Source organism: Bos grunniens, chromosome 26, assembly GCF_055505025.1.
Source record: "Bos grunniens cultivar Pamir isolate PY7600 chromosome 26, Bosgru_T2T1.0, whole genome shotgun sequence".
NCBI classification, from domain to species: Eukaryota; Metazoa; Chordata; class Mammalia; order Artiodactyla; family Bovidae; genus Bos; species Bos grunniens.
Genome location: NC_141190.1, coordinates 20,395,012 through 20,416,747, shown reverse-complemented (window position 1 = coordinate 20,416,747; position 21,736 = coordinate 20,395,012). Strand labels below are relative to the sequence as shown.

General features: G+C 40.6%; 1 protein-coding gene across 13 annotated transcripts in view; it reads left to right on the top strand.

The window, feature by feature from the left end:
• Nucleotides 1-11,990: 11,990 nt before the first annotated feature.
• HPSE2 (heparanase 2 (inactive)) overlaps nucleotides 11,991-21,736 on the top strand; it is a 715,384-nt gene continuing 705,638 nt past the window's right edge. For 3 of the 13 annotated variants that reach the window (XM_086377174.1, XM_086377178.1, XM_086377179.1), the window contains exons 1-2: nucleotides 12,037-12,461; nucleotides 15,349-15,506. In XM_086377174.1, coding sequence (XP_086233300.1) covers nucleotides 12,172-12,461; nucleotides 15,349-15,506 — 448 coding nt within the window. In that variant the 5' untranslated portion in view covers nucleotides 12,037-12,171. Of the gene's footprint in view, nucleotides 12,462-12,781; nucleotides 13,559-15,348; nucleotides 15,507-21,736 lie in introns of those variants that run through there. The other 10 variants (XR_015155160.1, XR_015155161.1, XR_015155162.1 and 7 more) reach the window with 6 other exon arrangements.

Sequence of the window (21,736 nt, the reverse complement as noted above, 5' to 3'; positions counted from 1 at the left end):
TTGGTGGAGGATGCTGTCTCTTGGGCCAAGATTGCCCCTCACCGGCTCTGGCTGTTGCCCACCTGCCTCTCTGCCTCTGGTGGGAGATGGGCCAGTCCGCAGCTGGCTAGCTCTCCTCTGGTATTTGCTCAGTCATTTGTTCTGTGAGCGGCCTGGCATTGCTTTAGGCTAGAGCTTTTTGTGGGGAAGTTCTCTCTCTCTCTATTTTTTCTCTCTGGCTATCTCACAGTTAAATAAGCAGGGTAAAAATATACAGCCTTGACATACTCCTTTCCCTATTTGGAACCAGTCTGTTGTTCCATGTCCAGTTCTAACTGTTGCTTCCTGACCTGCATATAGGTTTCTCAAGAGGCAGGTCAGGTGGTCTGGTATTCCCATCTCTTTCAGAATTTTCCACAGTTTATTGTGATCCACACAGTCAAAGGCTTTGGCATAGTCAATAAAACAGAAATAGATGTTTTTCTGGAACTCTCTTGCTTTTTCGATGATCCAGCAGATGTTGGCAATTTGATCTCTGGTTCCTCTGCCTTTTCTAAAACCAGCTTGAACATCTGGAAGTTCATGGTTCACGTATTGCTGAAGCCTGGCTTGGAGAATTTTGAGCATTACTAGCGTGTGAGATTAGTTTCACTAAAATTTTAAAGAACTAAAGAAGTTTCAGTATTTAAACATTAAGACATAGATACATTTAGCCTAGAGGAACAGGGTGGAGCTAGCTTTGGCAACCTCTCCTAAAAAATGGTGCTCAGGATCTATTTGCTGTTCTGTGAAGTAATGCTTATCAGATTTGAAATATGAATTTTAATCACTTGGGGAACCTGTGAAAATGTAGATTCTAATTTGGTAGGTCAGAGTGGAGCCTGAGATTCTACATTTCTAACTGCTCCCAGTTTATGGTAATACAGCTAGATCTGTGGACCACATTATGAATAGCAAGGCCTTAAAGCAGAAGTATGATCTGTTCAGATATTCAGTGAGCTATTAAAACACATTTTGCTTTACATTTACATTTTTATGGGAATTTATTGTATGTAATATCTTAGAGGCAGATTATTTATATTAAATATAAATATAAAATATAAATGAGGGGAAGATCCATTTACAGTTTTTAGCTTCATTAAGGATAGATTAAGAAGCATATTTAAATTAGTATTAGAGGTTTAGTTTAGCTGTTAAATATTTTTCTGATATTATTAAGCATTTCATTTTTATATGTGCCCTACAAATTACTACAATATCTCTATAAATTGGGTTACTGTTCTTATTTCACATATAAAGAAATTGAGATTTAGGAAAGTTAAACATTTTTCTTAAGGCTTCTTAGTATTTAAATAGTAAAGCTGAGATGAATGTAAGTCTGACCTTGAAGCCCATTTGTTTGGCACTCTAGTAAGCTGCCTTCCTAAGATTGTTTTCCTGGGAAATGGGACTTACATAAATGTTTAAACAGGTCTTATGGACCCCTGTAAAGTAGTTTATATGTTTATCTCTCTAGGAAAATTAAGGTAGTTTAGCTTTGTGAGTCTTTACAAAGTGTTGTGAGGCTCACAGAAGTGATGAAAGGGGTATGTGAAAATTCACACACACACACATTTTCCTTAAGTGAGATTCAGTATTGTAAGGAGATATTTCCTCATCTCTAAACCTTAGATGATTTCCAAGATTCCTTCAAGCCCAAATATCCTATAATGTATGTGACATTTTTGTTTTTTAAAATGGATTAAGATAGATAGGGGAATATAAAACATTTTTCACCAGCAGATGGCACTCCAACATTTCTACAGCAAGCAAGCCTTAGCTGTTCCCAAAGTAGAAACTACACAAAACTGGGCTTCCCTTGTGGCTGAGCTAGTAAGGAGTCTGCCTGCAATGCAGGAGACCTGGGTTTGATCCCTGGGTTGGGAAGATCCCCTAGAGAAGGGAAAGGCTATCAATACTCCAGTGCTCTGGCCTAGAGAATTCCTTGGACTAGTTCATGGGGGTCACAAAGAGTTGGACACGACTGAGTGACTTCCACTTTCACACAAAACTAGGAACAGATAAATAAGAAAGAAGAAAACAAAAAAAGCCCAAGCATCCAACTCATTAAAGTATGATATATTTCAATCATCATTTTGATGGAAAATTACGTGTACATTAAGTAATAGACCCCTTGTTGTTGTTTAGTCCCTAAGTAGCGTCTGACTCTTTTGGAACCCCATGGACTGTAGCCTCCCAGGCTGCTCTGTCCATGGAATTTTCCAGGCAAGAATACTGGAGTGGTTTGTCATTTCCTTCTCCAGGGGATCTTCCCCATTCAGGGATTGAACCTGCGTCTCCTGTGTTGGCAGGCAGGTTCTTTACCACTGAGCCACTGGGGAAGCCCAATAGGCCCCTATATAAACACACAATAATATTAAGTCATAATCTTTACAGTACTCCACAGCACTTTCACCAAAGTCTATTTACAGCACTTACCAAATGGATTTTAGTTAACTTGTTTATTTTCCCAACTGGCCTGTGAGGTTTCCAAGGGGATAGATATTCTTTGCCTCCCAAGGTGGAGAGGCAGACAACACTATCTAGCCTGTAATCAGCACACCCAATAAATATTTCTGTCTTTCACTTTCCAGAAAATGGATTAAGTATTGCCTTGAACGCAAGAAAGTGTTTATGAGCATTGGTCCCTTTAAAGCCTTTTGTTTAATTTTCTTCTTTCAGTGATTACCTTATAGGCATCAACTCTAATGTGTTTGATATATGTCCTTTGATATTTTTTATCCTTATAAAATATATTGTTTCATGTGTGTATATTTTATTTGTGCTAATGGTTATAATGCTATAGCTATGCTTTTGTTTTTTTGTTTGTTTCTCATGTATCATTCTACTTAAAGCCTATCCATGTTGTATGTACATTTAGTTTGTTGCATCTAACTGCTGCCTTCCTTATTTTACCTGTTCATTTCCCTGTGCTGAACATCTAGGTGCCTAATTCCTTAGTATTAAAATCAATTCTTTACTGCCTATCCTCATTCAGGTCCTTTGATGAGCCTTTTGTGAGTTGTTTGGGAATTTATTCCCAGAGTGGGGTTGCTAGGTTGTAGGGAATACACATATGTAATTTCACTAAATATTGCTAGATCACTCTCCAGAATGGGTCAACCAATTTACACTCCCATCAGTGTGCAAGAAGTTTCCTATCTCCCCACATCCAGAGTTAGTTATCCAGTGTTCACATTTTGCCAATAAGATGGTGTAAAGTGAAAACATTTCTTGAATGAAGGAATAATCAGTTGAGAATCCACTAAGCTACTAGGATATATGATATGTACTTGCATAATTTTCCCCCTTTGAGGATGATCCCTCACTATTTGAACTTTCATTGTCTAAATGTAGGAACAGAATAGATTAAAAATTTTTTTTGAATTATCCCTTAGTATTTGAACTCCTCATTATCTGAAATCTAGAAATCAAATAAATTCAAATAATATATCCTTTGTCATCTAAATTTTCTTCCTGAAACTAGAAACCAAATAAAGTTGTATAGCAAGGGATCCAGGATATACTGAGGCCCCATTCCAAATCAGTTACCAGCATATCTGGGGGTGGGCCCAGGCATGATTATTTTTAAAAAGCTCCTCAGGTGATTTTTATTTTATTTTTTTTTAAATTTTATTTTATTTAACTTTACAATATTGTATTGGTTTTGCCATATATCAAAATGAATGGAGGAAGGAGGAGGGTTCAGGATGGGGAACACATGTATACACATGTATACCTCAGGTGATTTTTTAAAAATTAACTTATTTTATTTTTTGTTGTACTGAGTCTTTGTTGCTTTGTGTGGGCTTTCTCTAGTTGTGGTGGGCGGGATTCTCTTGTTGTGGAGCTCAGGGGCTCTAGGCGGGTGGGCTCAGTAGTTGCGGCTCTCAGCCTCAGTAGTTGTGGCACACAGGCTCAGTTGCTCTGTGGCATGTGAAATCTTTCCAGACTAGGGATCAAACCTGTGTCCCCTGATTGGCAGGCAGATTCGTGTCCACTGTACCACTAGGGAAGTTCTCCTCAGGTGATTTTAATATGTGGCTGAGGCTAAGAATCACTGCCCTAAACTCTCAAATTGATTTTACATATTCCTGAAAGGGAAAGACATTTTTTAAATATTTATTTTCATTTGTTTATGGATTTGGCATGCAGGGTCTTTGTTGTGGCATGTGGGATCTTTTTTTTTTTTTTTAAGTTGTGGCATGTAAACTCTTAGTTGCAGCATGTGGGATCTAGTTCCCTGATGAGGGATGGAATATGGAACCCCTGCATTGGGAGCATGGAATCTTAGCTACTGGACCACCAGGGAAGTCCCGGAAAAATATTTTTAATTTTTTAAACACAGTATTATTATGGCTAGGCTTCAGAAGATCAAAAAAGAAAGTTAAAGTATCTGATGGAAATGAAACATACTTTCTAAAAGTCACGTCATGTTAATATCTCTAGGTGACCAAAAGGAGTAGAAGAATTGGGAAATTTGCTGAGTGTTAAGGCAGGTATGGTTTAGCACAACTGGCATTGAATGAGGAAGAACTTGGATCTACTTATGTGGGGACAAAACTACTCCAAAGAATTAGGGATCTAGATGTTAGTTTAAGCAGAGGCAAAATACTCAGTTGAGTAAGTATGTATGGATAGAGTGTGTCAGCTGATTTTTATTATTGAGGAGTGAACTGAACCTGTGGTAGTCTTTCTGTTGTCAATATTTATATAACTCCCATTATTATGAACTAAGCACATTAGGGTATTTAAAAAGGTCAAAGTGTGCCATTAGCCTAGGGAGCAAAAGCTATTCGTTTATGTGACACAATTGTGTTCCAGGCAGCTGTTTTATTACAGGCTCAACTTCTCATTGTTGAGGCTGAAATAGGAGGTAATTGAAATAAATATGATATACATATTTTACTTTCTTAGAAATTATCTTTAGTGTTATTTCTTAGAATTATCTCACTCAGAAAGTGGTATAGTGGAAACTATATAATATAAACAGCTTATAGTTATTTTAAGGTATGTATAAACAACATAATGAAGTTATAAAACATATGAAAGGCAATTTGTATTTTTGTCCTGGGACTTTATATGTAAAAGTTCTCAGGTATTTTCAATAACAAACACACTGAAAGTGTAGTCTAGTTTTCATTCAGCAGAGCTGGTTTTAGTCTCAGGTCCTTCAAGAAGTGGCATTTTGAATTTTTTGCCTCTTGATTTCCTTACCTGAATTATGAGGAGACAGCTTGTCCAATCTAAGCTATGAGCATAAAATGGGACAGTATATAAATAAGTTATTATACTATTTTCAAACCTTAGATTTCAGGTCGTGTCCGACTCTTTGCTACTCCATGGACTGTAGCCCACCAGACTCCTCTGTCCATGGGATTCTCCAGGTAAGAATACTGGAGTGGGTTGCCATTCCCTTCTCCAGGGGATCTTCCTGAACCAAGGATCAAACTGGTCTCCTGCATTGCAGGCAGATTCTTTATGGTCTGAGCCACTAGGGAAGCTCTTATTATACTATTTTGAAACCTTAGATTTCAGGTGAAGGTGTATAAATTTCTTATTTTATCCATGCAAATTACATTTATTTCCAATATGAAATCCCATCAGTGACGTTGATAGCTGAATAGTAACTGTGTGCCAGGAACTAATACCTCATTTAATTCTCACAGTGCACATGGAGGGAAGTATATTTATGCATATTTTATAGATGGGGAAATTGGGGCTCAGCAGGAATAAATGACTTATTCACCAAAGGTTCACATGAGCAGGCAGGAAACTGTGAACTGGGTTTTAGTCAAAGTCATTTGAGCTGTAGAGCCCATACAGTTTCCAGTGTCACACGTTGCTTTTCAGGACTTACCTGAATGTATAAAGGCAGACAGGACATCTCTTCAGTGAGTGTGACTTAGGACATTAATAATTTTGAGATATTTTTCTGTTACTTTTTTTTTTAACCTATAGCAGTTCTTCAAATCTCTGTCATCCGTACCTCCAAAAATGTTAAAGGATTTCAAACTGAACTCATTAATGAGTTAACTACATCTATTATGGTTATGATCTTCCCCACATAAGTTTACTGGTTGATGGTAACAATGGAAAAAAAATAATCAAGTTAGAGTTTCTTATATAATGAGGTGGAACAATCAGTTACAAATTCTTTTCCCCTTCAACTTTCCATATGGAGAAAGTGTTGCTATCCCTTGCTCCTCTAAGCAGGACAGAGAGCACAGTCTTTCTTATTCCCCAAAACTGTCCATTTTCCACTCCTGTCTTCCCCTCTCCCAGTGGAGAACTGAAGAAGGCACGTAAAACCTATTTAACTTTTCTTCGTTTATCAGATGCTAATCATAGGCAAAAGAGCCGGCAGGGTTAAAATATGTGGAACATACTCATTTTATTACTCCATTTATTGACAGAGTTGACTTTCCCCCCACGTTTATCAATAAGTTATTTATATATAGCTTAATTCTTGCTCCAGTTGTCAATTAAGGGAATATATTTGTGGCAAGTGTGGGAGAAGGAATAAGAAATAACAAGAAACAAGTAGTACAACTGTATAATATTTTAGGATTTATAAAGCACTTTCTCCATACATCATTTTATTAATTTCTTATTTAAAGATATTAATTTTAGAGTCAGCAGCTGTGATTTGTTGTTGTTTAGTCACTAAGTTGTATTTGACTCTTTGCAACCCCATGGACTGCAGCATGCCAGGCTTCCCTGTCCTTCCCTGTCTCCCAGAGTTTGCTCAAATTCATATCCATTGAGCTGGTGACACTATCTAACCATCTCATCCTCTGCTATCCCCTTTTCCTTTTGCCTTCAAATGCAAAAGCATTTATGTTTGGGCTTTCCTGGTGGCTCAGATGGTAAAGAATCCACCTGCAATGCAGGAGACCTGGGTTCAATCTCTGGGTCAGGAAGATCCCCTGGAGAAGGGAATGGCTACCCATTCCACTATTCTTGCCTGGAGAATTCCATGGCCAGAGGAGCCTGGCATGCCTGTATAGCTATGACTTAGAACAGTTTTTTAAAAGTACCCAAGGTAACAAAGCTAGAATATGTAGAATCTGTAAATATAGGACTTAAACTCAGGTCTTCCAACTCCTGTTCCAGGGGTTTTCCCATGAAAAGTTGGGACAAGTTGACCAGTTGTTTGAGGGAATACAGTACTTTAGCCTTAGAGAGTGGTGGTTAACACAGACATATGCTTTGGAGTCAGTGTGCCCTGGGTTTCAATCCTTGCTGACACTTATTAACTGTGTTCAGTTCAGTCGCTCAGTAGCACACCAGGCTTCCCTGTCCATCACCAACTCCAGAACTTTGCTCAAACTCATGTCCATTGAGTCGGTGATGCCCTCCAACCATCTCATCCTCTGTCGTCCCCTTCTCCTCCTGCCTTCAATCTTTCCCAGCATCAGGGTCTTTTCTAATGAGTTAGTTCTTTGCAGCAGGTGGCCAAAGTATTGGAGCTTTAGCTTCAGCATCAGTCTTTCCAATGAATATTCAGGACTACTTTGCTTTAGGATTGACTGGTTTGATCTCCTTGCAGTCCAAGGGACTCTCAAGAATCTTTCCCAACATAACAGTTCAAAAGTGTCAGTTCTTCGGCACTCAGCTTTCTTTGTGGTCCAACTCTCACATCCATACATGACTACTGGAAAAACCATAGCTTCGACTAGATGGACCTTTGTCAACAAAGTAATGTCTCTGCTTTTTAATATGCTGTCTAGGTTTGTCATAGCTTTTCTTCCAAGGAGCAAGTGTCTTTTAATTTCATGGCTGCAGTCACCACCTGCAGTGATTTTGGAGCCCAAGAAAATAAAGTCTGTCACTGTTTTCATTGTTTCCCCATCTATTTGCCATGAAGTGATGGGAACACTTATTAGCTGTGCATTTGTTGCTTAACAAGTCTGAGTCTCCATTTTCTTATATGTAAACTAGGTGTAATAATGAATTGTATCTACCTCTCAGAGTTATTCAAGATCAGTGAGATTTTCCTGAGCACCATGCCTGGACCATAAGATATCAATAAATAGTAGTCATCATGGACAAATACCCAGGCAGCAATGACACAGTGGACTGGCTGCTGTAGCTTCATGCTTCCTGTCCCATTATGGTGGAATGAATTTTTTTTTTTCTTTTTTTTCCTAGCTATTAGACATTAAGGAATAGTTCTCTCAGAAGGGAGGAATAGTTCTCTCAGAAGGGGAAAGCAGGCATTGAAATTACAATGATTTTCTGTGTTTAATAGAAGGAAAGGGAGTCAATAAGTTTGTGACAAGCTAAAAATGAGGAAAAAGCATAGGAGACTGGAAAGAAATTATTATAGTCACAACGACCATCATTAAAAAGTATCCTGACTGTATGTTACAAAGTAGAATTTGGCCATAAACACAAGATAAATCGTTAGTTCCAGTCACCAGTCATAGTACCCATATTGGTCACTGGCATATTTCCATTGCTCTGAGATGAAATGATAAAATATTATAGTGATTTTTCATGAAGCTAAATTTATTCAGTTTACACACTTGCTGTTTATTTTGACATATCATTTCAGCTCTTTTTTGGCAGTTAATGTCCTTTTCTTTTGGGAAAAAATAGTAATAAGTAGTTGATACATTTAAGGTTCTTACTAGACAAAATAAAAATTTGGCAAATATGTTGGTTCTTCCACACTAATACTTATTTTGAAATCCTATTGTTTAGAAATCACTGGACCAGTTAATCTTCAAGATTTCTTACAAATATGGAAACTTAGACTCCCAGAAAGCAAAATAATTTATCTATAAGGACCAAGGACCATTCAGTAACACCAGGCAGAGCATTTCCAAGGAGAGATTTCAATGCATCTAGTTCCCAGTAATTCATATTTTATACAGTCCCAATTCTTATCCCCTTGGAAATTACAATCTAAGGCAGAAGAGAGATAGATTGTTATCACCTGGCACACAAAAGATAGGATAGAAACATCAATATACGCATTAACAATGAGCTACTTACAGAATATAATTAGGGTTAGATGAGAGGTAAGATAAAAACTGTGATATGGGGAGGGAGGTCCTATTTGGAAAGAGTAGCCCTGTGGAGAGTTATATCCAAACTAGACCAAAGGACTAAGCAAGTCATCTCAGAGTTAATCAGGACTATCTAGGACTCCTTAAATGTTATTGAATCACTTTATTTGCCTAGATGTCCTCAGGCTGGACATGGCTAGAGTTTCAGTGGCCAGGCTAGAGAGATGGTTTTCCTCAGGAAGTAAGAAAAAAAACACTGTTTTGTTGGGTTTGATTTTTATACTACATAGAGGTTCTGGTGAAGACACTGAATACGGGTTAAAGTAATTAACTAGGCCACCGAGAAATTACTGAATGGTTGGGTTACTAACAAAAAATATGGATAAAATTTATAATTAAGCAGATTCTCATTATAACCAAGTTCATTCTTAGTCACAGGAATAGCTATTTTTGAAAGGTATATTAATTATAGACATCTAGTGGGTGAGTCGGAGAAGGCAATGGCACTCCACTCCAGTACTCTTGCCTGGAAAATCCCATGGATGGAGAAGCCTGGTGGGCTGCAGTCCATGGGGTCGCTAAGAGTCGGACACCACTGAGCGACTTCACTTTCACTTTTCACTTTCCTGCATTGGAGAAGGAAATGGCAACCCACTCCAGTGTTCTTGCCTGGAGAATCCCAGGGTCGGCGGAGCCTTGTGGGCTGCCGTCTATGGGGTCGCACAGAGTCGGACACGACTGAAGCGTCTTAGCAGCAGCAGTGGGTGAGTGATTTCTTTATTTCATTCAGGTGGTCTTCCTCTGGTCCCGATTAATGTGGCTTCTGAAAGTACATTCACTTGTAATCCAGAAGGTGTTTAAGCCCTTGGAAAATCTGACTCCTTGTTAAAAATATATAATTAGTTTTAATTCTGAGTATAAGCAATGAACTAATGGCTTCTGAATTTGGAAGATAAGTATTTCCTAAAGGAGATGACCAGAAAAATGCTAATAACTGAGAAAACAAATTACTGAAAAGAAACCTAAAAGTTTACTGTCACAAATAAAACTATGCATTTATTTTCACATTCTTCTTGAGAGCAGTCTATGATTTTAGTGTGCTGAGCATGATTTGATTTACCATTAATTTAGCTCACAGGCATTTATTGAATACCTACTAAGTGCCTGGTTCTGGTGATACAAAGATAAGTAAAAACCTTTGTTCATCAGGCTGTTCCCATCTCTAGGAGTTGCTCAGTGCACATTTAAAAATTACAATAATTTCTATTGAAACGCACACTATACTACACACCCTTACATAGAAGCACACACATATTTTCAAGGATCTAGACGTGTTAGACATTTTTAGGAACTGTGGGAAGCAGGTCTTAGGGCCAGAGATCACCTCTAATCCTTCAGTATATTAACATCTTGGTTTTAAATATCATCTTTAAATAATATGCTTTGGTTCCCCCCCCCCCTCCACTTTGGTCTCACTTTATGCAGACTTCCTAAAAGGTCTTCATGGCACTTCCCAGTCTAACCCACCTAAGCTCTATTTCCTGGTTGATTAGTTTGGTAGAAGTTCTTCAAGGAACTTCAGTTGAGGGGAAGGAGGGAGAGGTAGGTTGCCATTTTGCTGTTTTTTGGTGGCTGTGATGCTGCCCTTGGCTCACGAGCCCTTGGGGAAAACCTTGCCTCTGCATTTTAAGAGTTTTGCATGTTTGATACCAGTAGGCCCTGGGAGGCTCATGCATTCCCCACACCACATAAAGTAGTTCTCTTCATCTGCCAAGTAGAAGCCCCATTTTATTCCAGAAAGAAGCTGAAAGGTGGAACCTGACAGTATGACTGCAGCAAACTAGGTCTGGCCTCTCTCTCTGACTTTAACTGGGGACCTAGGGCTCAATCCTAGCACCCTGGGAGGTGCTGTGGGTTGGGGATCCATGAACCAGGGCGGGTGGTGCACCCTGCAGCTCTTGGCTGTTCTGGAGCATCCAGGAACTAAGTGTGGGAAGATTCTGGCTTTGGCTCCCGACTAAGTTTGGAAACCTAATTGTGTTACTGTTCTGTTCTGGCACCAGAAAGGTGTAATTCCCGGTGGGAGGGATGAGCCCAAGGTTGATATAGAGGTGGGGCTAAGGGGGTGGCTCTGCTGCTGCAGTGGAGTAGTCAACCAGTGGCTCAGATGGGCGCAACGCCTCCCAGACTAGGCAAGCATAGACAGGGTTGCTTTGACTTGGCCTAAGTCAGTATATAGTGAATCCCCCAAGACATTTTGGCCTCAGCTGCAGGCAGATGGGAACCATGGGCAGCCTTTTACCCACACGGGCAGATAAACCTTTTGATCTGGTCACTCTGTGTGTTCCTTCTGGCCAGTCTTTGCCCTATGGAGGTCAGAGGCGGCTTCTGTGTGTCTGCCCAGCGCCTCGAAGAGGTCCATACTTGGATCCATGGAATCTCCCTTTGCTCTCTGTGCTTTGGCAGGAATCACAGTCGCCACTGCAGGACCCCTCTGCAACTTAAGCAGCCTTGCTCTCGCTGCTTTACCCCAAAGAGAAGGGCCTGGAGGAGTCGAAATGCCAGACGCTGTCAGGGCAAACAGGCGAGCGACTGGTGCAGCCTCGACTCCATGGCGCAGGGGCTTTCGCGTCGGGGTCGCAGCTAGAATCGCCCTCCCCAGAGCCTTACTGGGAGGGAAGTAAAAACAAGACGTCCCGCCCGTACCCCAAATGTTACAACGGTATAGTTTCGATCCCTCCCTCCGCTTCCCGAGCCTAGAGGGTTAAATCAGGAGGGTACAACACCACCCCTTCCTCTTACTTCCCGCCTCCCCCCCTCCACCCCCTTACCTTTAAAAAGTTAAAAAATGTCTGCAGTCGAAATCTCTTAAAGGGGCGGTGCTGGTGAACGAGTACTCTTGGCACGAGTCTCTGAGAAGGCTGGCTAGGGGCGTGAGTTCGCTCCACCAGCACCAAAACACTGAAGGGAAAAAAAAAAAAGAAAAAAGAAAAAAGGGAGAGAGAGCTCAAGAGAGGGGGGGAAAGGAAGGGAAAAAAAAAGGGGGGGGGGAGGCAGACAGACACACACTTTAGATAAGGACAATTAGTCACCAGCGAGACCCTGTAGGAAGAGAGGTTTAAATCAGAGGGATTTAATGAGGGTGCTCTGTGCCTTCCCTGAAGCCATGCCCTCCAGCAACTCCCGCCCCCCCGCGTGCCTAGCCCCGGTGGCTCTCTTCTTGGCTCTGTTGCTCCATCGCTCCCTTTCCTCCCAAGCTGGAGACAGGAGACCCTTGCCTGTAGACAGAGCTCCAGGTATGAAGGAAAAGACCCTGATTCTACTTGATGTGAGCACCAAGAACCCAGTCAGGACAGTCAATGAGAACTTCCTCTCTCTGCAGCTGGATCCGTCCATCATTCATGATGGCTGGCTCGATTTCTTAAGGTAAGGCAGGGGCTTCGATGGATCATTTTTTTTTTTTTTAAGTAGCAACCCCCACCCCTTCCTATCCCCCCATTCCAAAGGGGGAAGAAGAAGAAGAAGAAGAAGAAGAAAATACACCAGGCGGATCTCTCAAAGAGAAGAAAGGTTTTCTTCCTCCAGGAATATTTGCTGTTAGGCTGTAACTGGTGATTGAGAAAAGCAATGTTTTCTATTAAGATGCACATGTTTGCAATGCAGAAGGCATTTCAGAAACTTATCAGTTATGACTGAAAAAATGTTGTGCTTACATATATCCACAATTAGCCTCCCGGACTCCTTCTGAAGAGAAACAAGAGATTCAGGGCAGTTACAAAAGCGAAGAAAAGGTCTCGAGCAACAAAGACCCGAGAGGAATGGGTGTGTGTGAGAGAGTGCGTGTCTGCGTGTGTCTGTGAATGTTTAAGCGGGATTCGCACGAAAGTGGAATTTTCCACGGAAAGATCGTTTCGTCAGTTCTCTCCCACTTCCAGACAGAAAATCAATCTAGGCAGAGGCTTGAGCGGTAGGCAAATTGGTTCGGATGTTTTAATTTTATATCCTCTGCTATCCTCTCCAAATTTAAGGACTTTGAAAGATACTTTTAATAGACCGAATGGTCCCCCAGTCCCTCCTCCTTAAATCTGCGGTAACTGCATAGCTTAGTTTTTCTTGAAAGAAAGAAAGAACCCTCGCTGCGGTCATAGCGTAAAAAAGGAGAGCGGAAAGGGTCCTAGAAATACTCTAGGGATGTTTCGGAGGTCTGAGTCTCGCACCGGTGGATTAGGAAGCCAGGAGATTTATAATCGTGGATTCTACATTACTTTAGGGCTTGGACTCTTAATTGGGGCGCACCCTCTCCCCGGTTATTACTGTTCAGCAGTTAGGCAACCACGATCCCTTCACAACAGGGAGAGGGTTGCATTGTAAAAATAAATAAATTGTCTACAATGTCGAATACAAATGTTGAGTTTTAAAAAATCCCCTCCAAATTGGAGCTCAGCTGTGGGCTCCCTCGAAGAGCTCCGAGCGCTCTCAGTCTCACTTCTCTGCCCTGAGGCCGCGTCCGCCGTGCGTCTTTCGTGAGTATCTTTCACTCTCCGCGAAATTCGAGTTTGCTTCTAGTGTGCGCCCGCCCCTCAGTTCTCCGGGTCTCTCCTGCCCTCTGCCCGGCGGGAGGACGCTGCAGGTAGCGGGAAGCGCAGTTTGGGGCGTTTCTTCCACGTGGAGCGAGCGTTGCGGGAAGGCTGAGTGCTTGCTGTTGCGGCTGCCGAGGCCGTTTCGGTTCCTGCCCGCGCCTCTGCTGGGAGGGCGGGAACAACTCTGCGCGGCCCGGATTCCTCTTCGGCAGCTCTTCATGCAGCAGCGCGCGTCTTTGAGCTCTCCCGGAGAGTTGGGTGGGGTGGGGGGCCGGCGACGGGGGGGCGACTACACTCCCTACTTGCATCGCGGTTCTCCAGCTGCGCGGACTCCTTTGGAGTTCTTTTGCTTCTTATCTTAAAAACAACAACAAAACCTTTACTGTTCTCGCTAAATGCTTGCCTCAGAAAAGACTGTGGAAGGCGGCTTTTCGGGAAAGAAGCCGTGGCGGGGCGTATTTGCATTGGCTGTGCAGGCTTCCGGCTGGATGGTTGTTGGAAACGCCGGTTCCGCGGGGCCGGACTCGCGCGACGGTCTCCTCTGCCAGCCGTGGGCCCACACGACGCCCGATTGCGCCCGCTTGGTAACGCAGTCCTGGAGTCCACGGCCAGGGTATCCTACTCCCTACTGGGACTTCTCTGGGCGGCCACAGCTTTTGTCCGAAACTCTGAAACCGGAGTCTCCGTTGTTCCCCCACCCCCCCTTTCCTATCCACCGTCTTCAAGATGCTCTTTAGTACCATTTGGATTTGCATTTTCAGAACCTGAACCAGAAAAGCGTTAAAAATAACTTAGAAATCCGAAACTCAATAGCAGATGCCCTTAGCATTAAGCGTATCCGCATTGCTCTTCTCTGCGCCTTCCCTAATTAGCTTTTGGCTTTTAAAAAACGTATTTATGGAAATCCTGAACCTAAATAGCTGTAAATGCCATTGTTCTGATGCTCTTCAGAGTCTGCTGCGACGCGCACGTTCCACATTTCGGCAAACTTCACTTTCCTCAGAGCTTCCAAATGATCCCAAGTGGGAATGGAAAAAGATGGAGCCCAACTGGGGGGGGGGGTGTGGAGAGAAGGTCGTTACCTTACCTGAGATCTGGCTGAGTTATTTCAGGGACCGAAGAGACCTTGCTTTTACTGTGCAAGGGTGTAGGGAGTGTTCTCAGAAAGACAAGGATTTGGGAGATGCATGCAGTTGTTATAAGGTAGTGGAAAAGGAAAATCAACTGGCGTTGAGAAAAAGAAAAAAGAATCAAACTTGATGTCAGGTGCCTGGTCTGAGAGAAGGCGGGTTTCACCTTCTGCATAGAGGTTGCGGTTGCCCCTGGGGCAGATTCCCTCTTTCAGCCGAGAAGTTTGGCAAACGTCGGAGCCCGAGGTCCCTGCGCTGCGCGACTCCTTTCGGAGCGCTTTCCCGGCAGGGGCAGAAGCCCAGCAACTGCGCCTTAGTCCAGTATTCTCAGCAGAAGCGTACCCCCACCTATGCACACACTGTTAACAAACAGTCTAACTCTTTGTAAATACTGCCTTACGTGAGCACCGTCGGGGTGCCTGAAGGAGAGGGCCGCGACCAGCTGGGCGCAGGAGGCGAAGTGCCGGGTCCCTCGGCCCAAAGCTAGGCGGGCTAGGGTGCCAGGCGAAACTCCACAGAGAGTAGAAAGAGGGATTTGCTGGTGCCCTGCGGCCTCTCGCTTGTCCCCCGTATCCTTTCCTTTCTCCTTCTCTACCCCTGCAGCTCCAAGCGTCTGGTGACCCTGGCCCGGGGACTTTCGCCCGCCTTTCTGCGCTTCGGGGGCAAAAGGACCGACTTCCTGCAGTTCCAGAACCTGAGGAACCCGGCAAAAAGCCGTGGGGGTCCCGGCCCGGATTACTATCTCAAAAACTATGAGGATGGTGAGAAACTTGGTTCCCACTTTTGTTGGGTGGGTAAAGTTTGGGGAGTGCAGGGGAGCAATCTGTGTGTGTGTGTGTGTGTGTGTGTGTGTGTGAGGGGGCGTGCAGATTTGGAGGAGGACCAGGTTGGAGCTCACTTGAAAAACTGGTAGCTGTAGGCGAGGGGACACAGGAGTGTGGGAGTTCTGAAGTGATTAGGTAAAGGGGGCTCCTCAGGTTCTCCTTGTCCAGGCTCCTGGCTTTTCTTGGGCGGATGAGTCTCAGACAGAGGCCCAGAACTAGTAGCCAAAACTTCTGGCTGACTAGTCCTGTGGGGAGAAAGTTCAAGGAATTTCTTGAGAAAATTCTTTCAGGTTCGTAGGCTGTTAAAGGGTCAGGGTCACATTTCCTTCTTGAAATTATAGGAAAAGTTGCCTTTTGTTTTTCTTATTCCTTGCTTTCCTGAGATGAGGCTACCGGTCTTCAGCCGTTTTTGAAATCCACTAAAATTTTCTGGAACAATCCCTTTTAGATTGGTCCCTTGTTGGAAAGGTTTGAAAATCTTTGCAGTGAGTTCTCCTTTAGACTGCCTAATCTCAGAATCACACTTTCCCACCCCCTAAATTTCAAAATGGGGTTATAACTGCCAGCTTTTCCTGCCAGGATCAGAGTTGAGTGCTGGAAGGGCTTTGAAAACTCTGAATCCCATTCTAATATGAGAGGCCAATTTTTTTTTTTTTTTAAATATACGAACAGTCTCTTTTTTACTAGGGAAAAGTGAAAATAATATTTTTAAAAATTGTTTAGAGGGTTTGGTTTTAATATCAATGAATTTTCTTTGTGGGTAAAATAGGCAAGATGGCAATTGTTGGGTCTTCAGCCACTAAGGTAGAAGATTAGATTCTACCTTAGATTGCATAGAAGAAGCATTAGTGTCCATTCCTGGAGGACTATCTCTGCCCTGCTGTCCCTTTTCATATGTGAGCTACAGTTTTATTTTTAAAGGGCTCAGGGACATGTTCTCAGAGCTCCCTGGATTTTGTTACATCTTGTCCTTATAAATCAGCAAAACGAGGAAAAGCCTGTTGTATTTTCTGGGGCTTTCACTGAACAGGAATTCTGGAGAGTTGGGATCTATTTCAAGGTTGGCTGAGAAACTTTTTTTTTTTTTTAAGTGTCAGATGAGAAAGAGGGCAAGGCTGAGGCTTCTTGAGTTTGAATCCTGAATCAGACTTACTCTTTTACAACATTTGCCAAGTGTGTAGGTGTTTAAGACTACATCTTTTCAAAGGTAAATGTCATTACTATGAAAATGTGGATTGCAGGTAGACTTTGCTGTCACTCAACATAAAAGGCTGAAAGCTAAAAGATAATCCCGAGCAGCAGCTCTGATGGTAATTTGACCCAGTGCTTTTTAGCTCCCAGGGTCACTGTCAGCTTTGTGTTCAGGTACAAGAAGGGAGGATATTAATGGTTTTCCTGATGAAACTGCTCTTCTTTGAGTCCATTTGAACTACTTCGTCTTTAGTTTGTGAAAAAACTTGTAAGAGTCCCAGGAACCACTGTGGGAGGTAGTGGGGGGGCATTATAAGTTTAGGAATTAGCCTTTTTCTCCAAAATTTGTACCTAGGGTTATATTACATATTCACTGAGAATGGGAGATCTGCTTAAAATGAAGGTTACAATTTGTTTCCGTTTGTGAAAGGAGAAAGTGGGCATCACGGGGAGAAAGGAAATTGGTAGAAGGCCGTGCTCCATAAAACTTCATAGAATTAGGAAAAAATCAGAAATAGAAAAGATCTAAGAGGTCATCTTCATTCCTCCCACCACTTCAGGGGCCAGTACAGTATCATTCCATATGGAATCCTTTTCTTGTCTTGTCCAACATGGTATTAAATATCTCTAGGAATGTAGTTTTCACCACTTCTGTGGGAGAAAGTTCTTTTGTCCCATAGGTTTTTGTTGGTAAATTTCTCCTGAATTTTCCCTTTATATTCTCCAAATATGTGAGTATTCCTTTTTGCACTGTTTTAGACATTTATCTTCAAAATAATTTCTTTGTTGTGAGTGTCAGCTTCAAAAAACAGGTTTCCTCTTAGCTGTTTTTTTATCTAGACTACCTGGATTTAATTCTTTTAAAACTTTCTTTAAAGTCAGTCCTTCCAGACACTAATCTGTTTTATTGCTCCTAGCTGAACTCCTTTTGATTTATGTCTCCCTGGTAATAAGATGCTCTGAACTATATCAGTATTTGAGGCCTTTGCACAGCTAAAGAGAGTAGGAATGCCCTGTTTCTGTCCTTTGATGCTCACATATCCTTAAATCACCCATATTGTCTTGTTACATGTTGTGTTGCAGAATTAAAGGCAAAAATGGTTTTGGTATAGGCTCAGCAATTTTGTAAATATTATACTTCAGTCATCACTTTTCATCTAGTGATAACTATCATCATAATGAGCCTCATAAAATAATTAGGTTTTCTCAGTAAATGGCTGTGTAATAGGGTCATTTGGGCATAAGTACCTAATTTTTTTAAAAAAGAGATGTATTGGCTTAAACATAGTATAGAATAATGACATACATTTTGAATAATTAGATATAGCTACTGGCACATGATGAAACTGAGTGACATAGGGAGGAGAATATGGAATTTGGATTCAGAAAACCTGTATTTCAGGCCTGACTCTATCACTTATGAATATGTGGCCCTGGGCTTGCTGCTTCTGTATAATATATGGATGATGATAATACCTGCTGTGCATTGCTTCTGTGAGGGTTCTGAGAGGTAATGTGTATAAAATATTTTGTCAACTGCAAAGGCTAAATATGAAGGCTAAATATTCCTACTTTTATTAAAGGCAGCTTCAGAAAATTTATAATATATATATTTAATATTTTAAAGTGGAACTAAGAAGTAAATAAAATACAGTAGACCAAAGAAGAAAGACCATAGAAGAAAGGAGATAGAATTAGGGAATTGTTTGAGAGGGTTAAGAAAATGTAGGGAGAATTCTCTTTAAGAAGTAGAGGTGGAGAACATAAGAGTGATTATTTTTTTGTGTGTGGTAATGAGAGAAGAGACTAATACTTGGTTTTGTTATATACTAACATTTAAAGGAACTGATACCCAGCTTGGGTAATGTACACTTTTCTGGTTAATGCATTCATATTGCTACCTTGAAGTGACTTTTTGTTTTTGTTGTTTTTCTCTGAACTAACTGAGCAATTAGCAAGTCATGTGGCTTGTATTTTCTGAATACTTTTAAAGCATTTTAAGGCAGCTGCATTTCCTCTTTCTAAAGTCACTGTTTATATATCACTTTGGGAACTTCTCTAGTTAGTCCTTTAATACAGTTACCTATTCCACTTTAGCTTAGGCAACTTGAATTTCATACAAACATGATGGAAGAAATGAAAATAGGAAATAGGATTATTCTTCATACTTTGGGGTCTTACCCTGTGCCTAACTTCCTTTCGGTTCTATGTGATGTTACGCTATTCTTGCTCCTAACAAAGAAATCATAGGTTAATCTTTTGTTCTTAAATTTATTTTGCTACAGTCTGCTCCTCTTTGTTATATATTCAGTGTGCTTTATTTGTATGCCTGTCTCTTTACTGCCATAATCATATCTTTAATCAAGGTATATACCATTTATTGTGCACATCAAAAGCCAGTTTAATATTTTTAAAATATCATGTTCATCATGTCACTCTTTTGCTGGAAATCTTTTGATTATTTTTGGATTGCTTACAGGAAATGTTCAAACTCCTCAACTTGCCATTCAAAACCTTTTTAAAATCTCAGCTTATCTTTTGTACTCTTATGTTTTCATATACCTTTTATTGCAGCTTTGCTTGATTTTCACTGTTTCCTTAAAACACCTTTATCTCAACCCCTTGTGTTCAGCCATTCTGTCTGTGCTTTAAATGCCTTTTTCTTGGCTTTGTTAAAATCTTACAACCCACTTTACCCAATTTTGCAAGTGCCCCTTATTTCCACAAGCCTTTCCTGAACAGGTCATTTCATAGTTATCTTTTCTTTCTTTGGACGGTTGCAGCTTTCTTTCTTTTGGCCCCTTCTGTCTTTTACTTTTTAATAGAATGTAAATTATTAATAGGAAGGGACCATATATAATTGTTGCATATCCCAAAATGTCTAGCATTCTAACACAGAGTAGAACTTCAGCAAATATTTCTAGATGCCTACTAGGTTAAAAGCATGTTAAAGGCACTGGAAAAATGGAGGTTGCCAATGAAGAAATGTGTAAACACATACATAAAAATTCTATTCATTTTTTACCTTCAATGCATTTTCCCATGAAGTCCATTCTTAATATTTATTTAATGACATACTTCATTATTTTAACTGTGTTCTCTTTATCTTTGGTAGTCTAAGTGCCTTGGTTTAATACTGTGTGTTAAATCAACTTTACCACCTGATTTAAAGCCTTGCACTGGAGTCACACTTTTTTTTTTTTTTATCATATCTGTTTCTTCTTTGCCTTTACTTTAGTTTTGCTTGGTTGACCTTTTGTAGTTTCTACATCTAATTTTCCAACTCACAGTTTAATAGTACCTTTTCACAAATTTAAATGTTGTTTTCAATTTTCGTTTCCTGAGAGCTTCTGAAATCCTAAATAATGAATGTGGAGTACACTTTGTAAACTCTAAGGCACTATACAACTAATATTATTGTTCTCCTTTCTCCAGGAAGTTTTCCTAGTTTTAGTAGAGGTGAGGTAGTTAATTCTTTGTCTTTCTATTCTCAGTCCATCCATCAGGACATATGACATATGAACAGCACAACTGCCAAAATACATATTTGCCTTGAACATACACACTTTGCACTGTCTCACTTTATTTTACATAAGTGTTTCTTGAAATTCAACTATGTTTAACAAGTCTTTATTGATTACCTGATCTGTGTTTAGTTTGATGCTGGACAAAATGGCAGATTATCAAACAAATAAAAGATACAGTACCATATCAACATTAGAGCACAACTGTAATTATTGCTGTAGGCAAGATCCACTAATCAGTATTAAAATAAGTAGGTGTAGTTTAAAGCAAAATGGGATATTTGCATAGCATCAAACATTTCTCTCATAGTGTTAATTAATTATTGTGGTGGTTTTAGCATATGGCCACCAATTCTTTGATACATTTAGGATGTGGAGCTTCTGTTCTCTGCTTGAGTGTGGGCTGGATTTAACAACTTGTTTCTAAAGAAGAGAGTCTGTAAGGGGGAAAATAGTAACTTTACAGTGGAGAAGCTGTCTGATATCATTTCAACAAAGTGATCAAGGTTAACATCAGCAGATGAGTCATGTTGATATCATGTATTCCCTGATATCATGTGATGAGAGGACACTTTACCTTTGTGATATTCTCTCTTCAAATCCATAACTCTCTGTAAATATGAGAAAACACTAGTCAAATTGAAGGATACCCTACAAAATACTTGACCTTTCCCCTTCAAAAGACATTGTCCAGCTATCAATGATCTAATAGCTTGTTAGTGAGATAACATTTGACAGGGAAAATAGAGATGAGTACTGGCTGGACTTACATGGGAGTTAGGTTGGGCCTTGTGAAATATAGAGATGAGGAGAGAAGACATTATATTCAAAGGAAAGAGCATGAGGCAAAGCCGAATTATGTGTTTGGGCAATATTACCCTATTTACCACCCTGCCTAAATAGAAGGTACATGTTAGAAATTATCTTAGTTCATATTGCTAGAAGCATAACATTTCTTTTTATAGAAGCCTATTTGCATACTTTTGTTAATTCAGAAATGTGTATAATTTATGAAAGGCACATACTAGAAAATATTCTAAGAATATTTTCTTAGAATGAATATTCTAAATGAATAGAATGAATATTCTAAAAATATTCTTTTTCTCAAATGTCTAGTTTGGATTTAAAGAAGTTCTAGTGTAATGTATTTTTGTTAGCTTCAAAATATGTAATTACAAAAGAAGAAAGTACATGTGGAAGAGTAAAGTTTGGTTGGGTAAATCCAGATCAGATGATGGGAATGTTGAATTTTAAACATAGTAAAATGGAATTGGCCCTATAGGAAAATAGAGGCTATTATAAATATTTTTACTCTATTGGAGAAGGGAAGGACATGTTTTCAACATGGGCAGTGACCCTTGCCCTTCCCCATTTTTTTCTAAATCATTGCACACATTCATATATTTTAGCTAAAGTGTGTTACAACTGCACTTGATGAGGTTTGAGTTATGA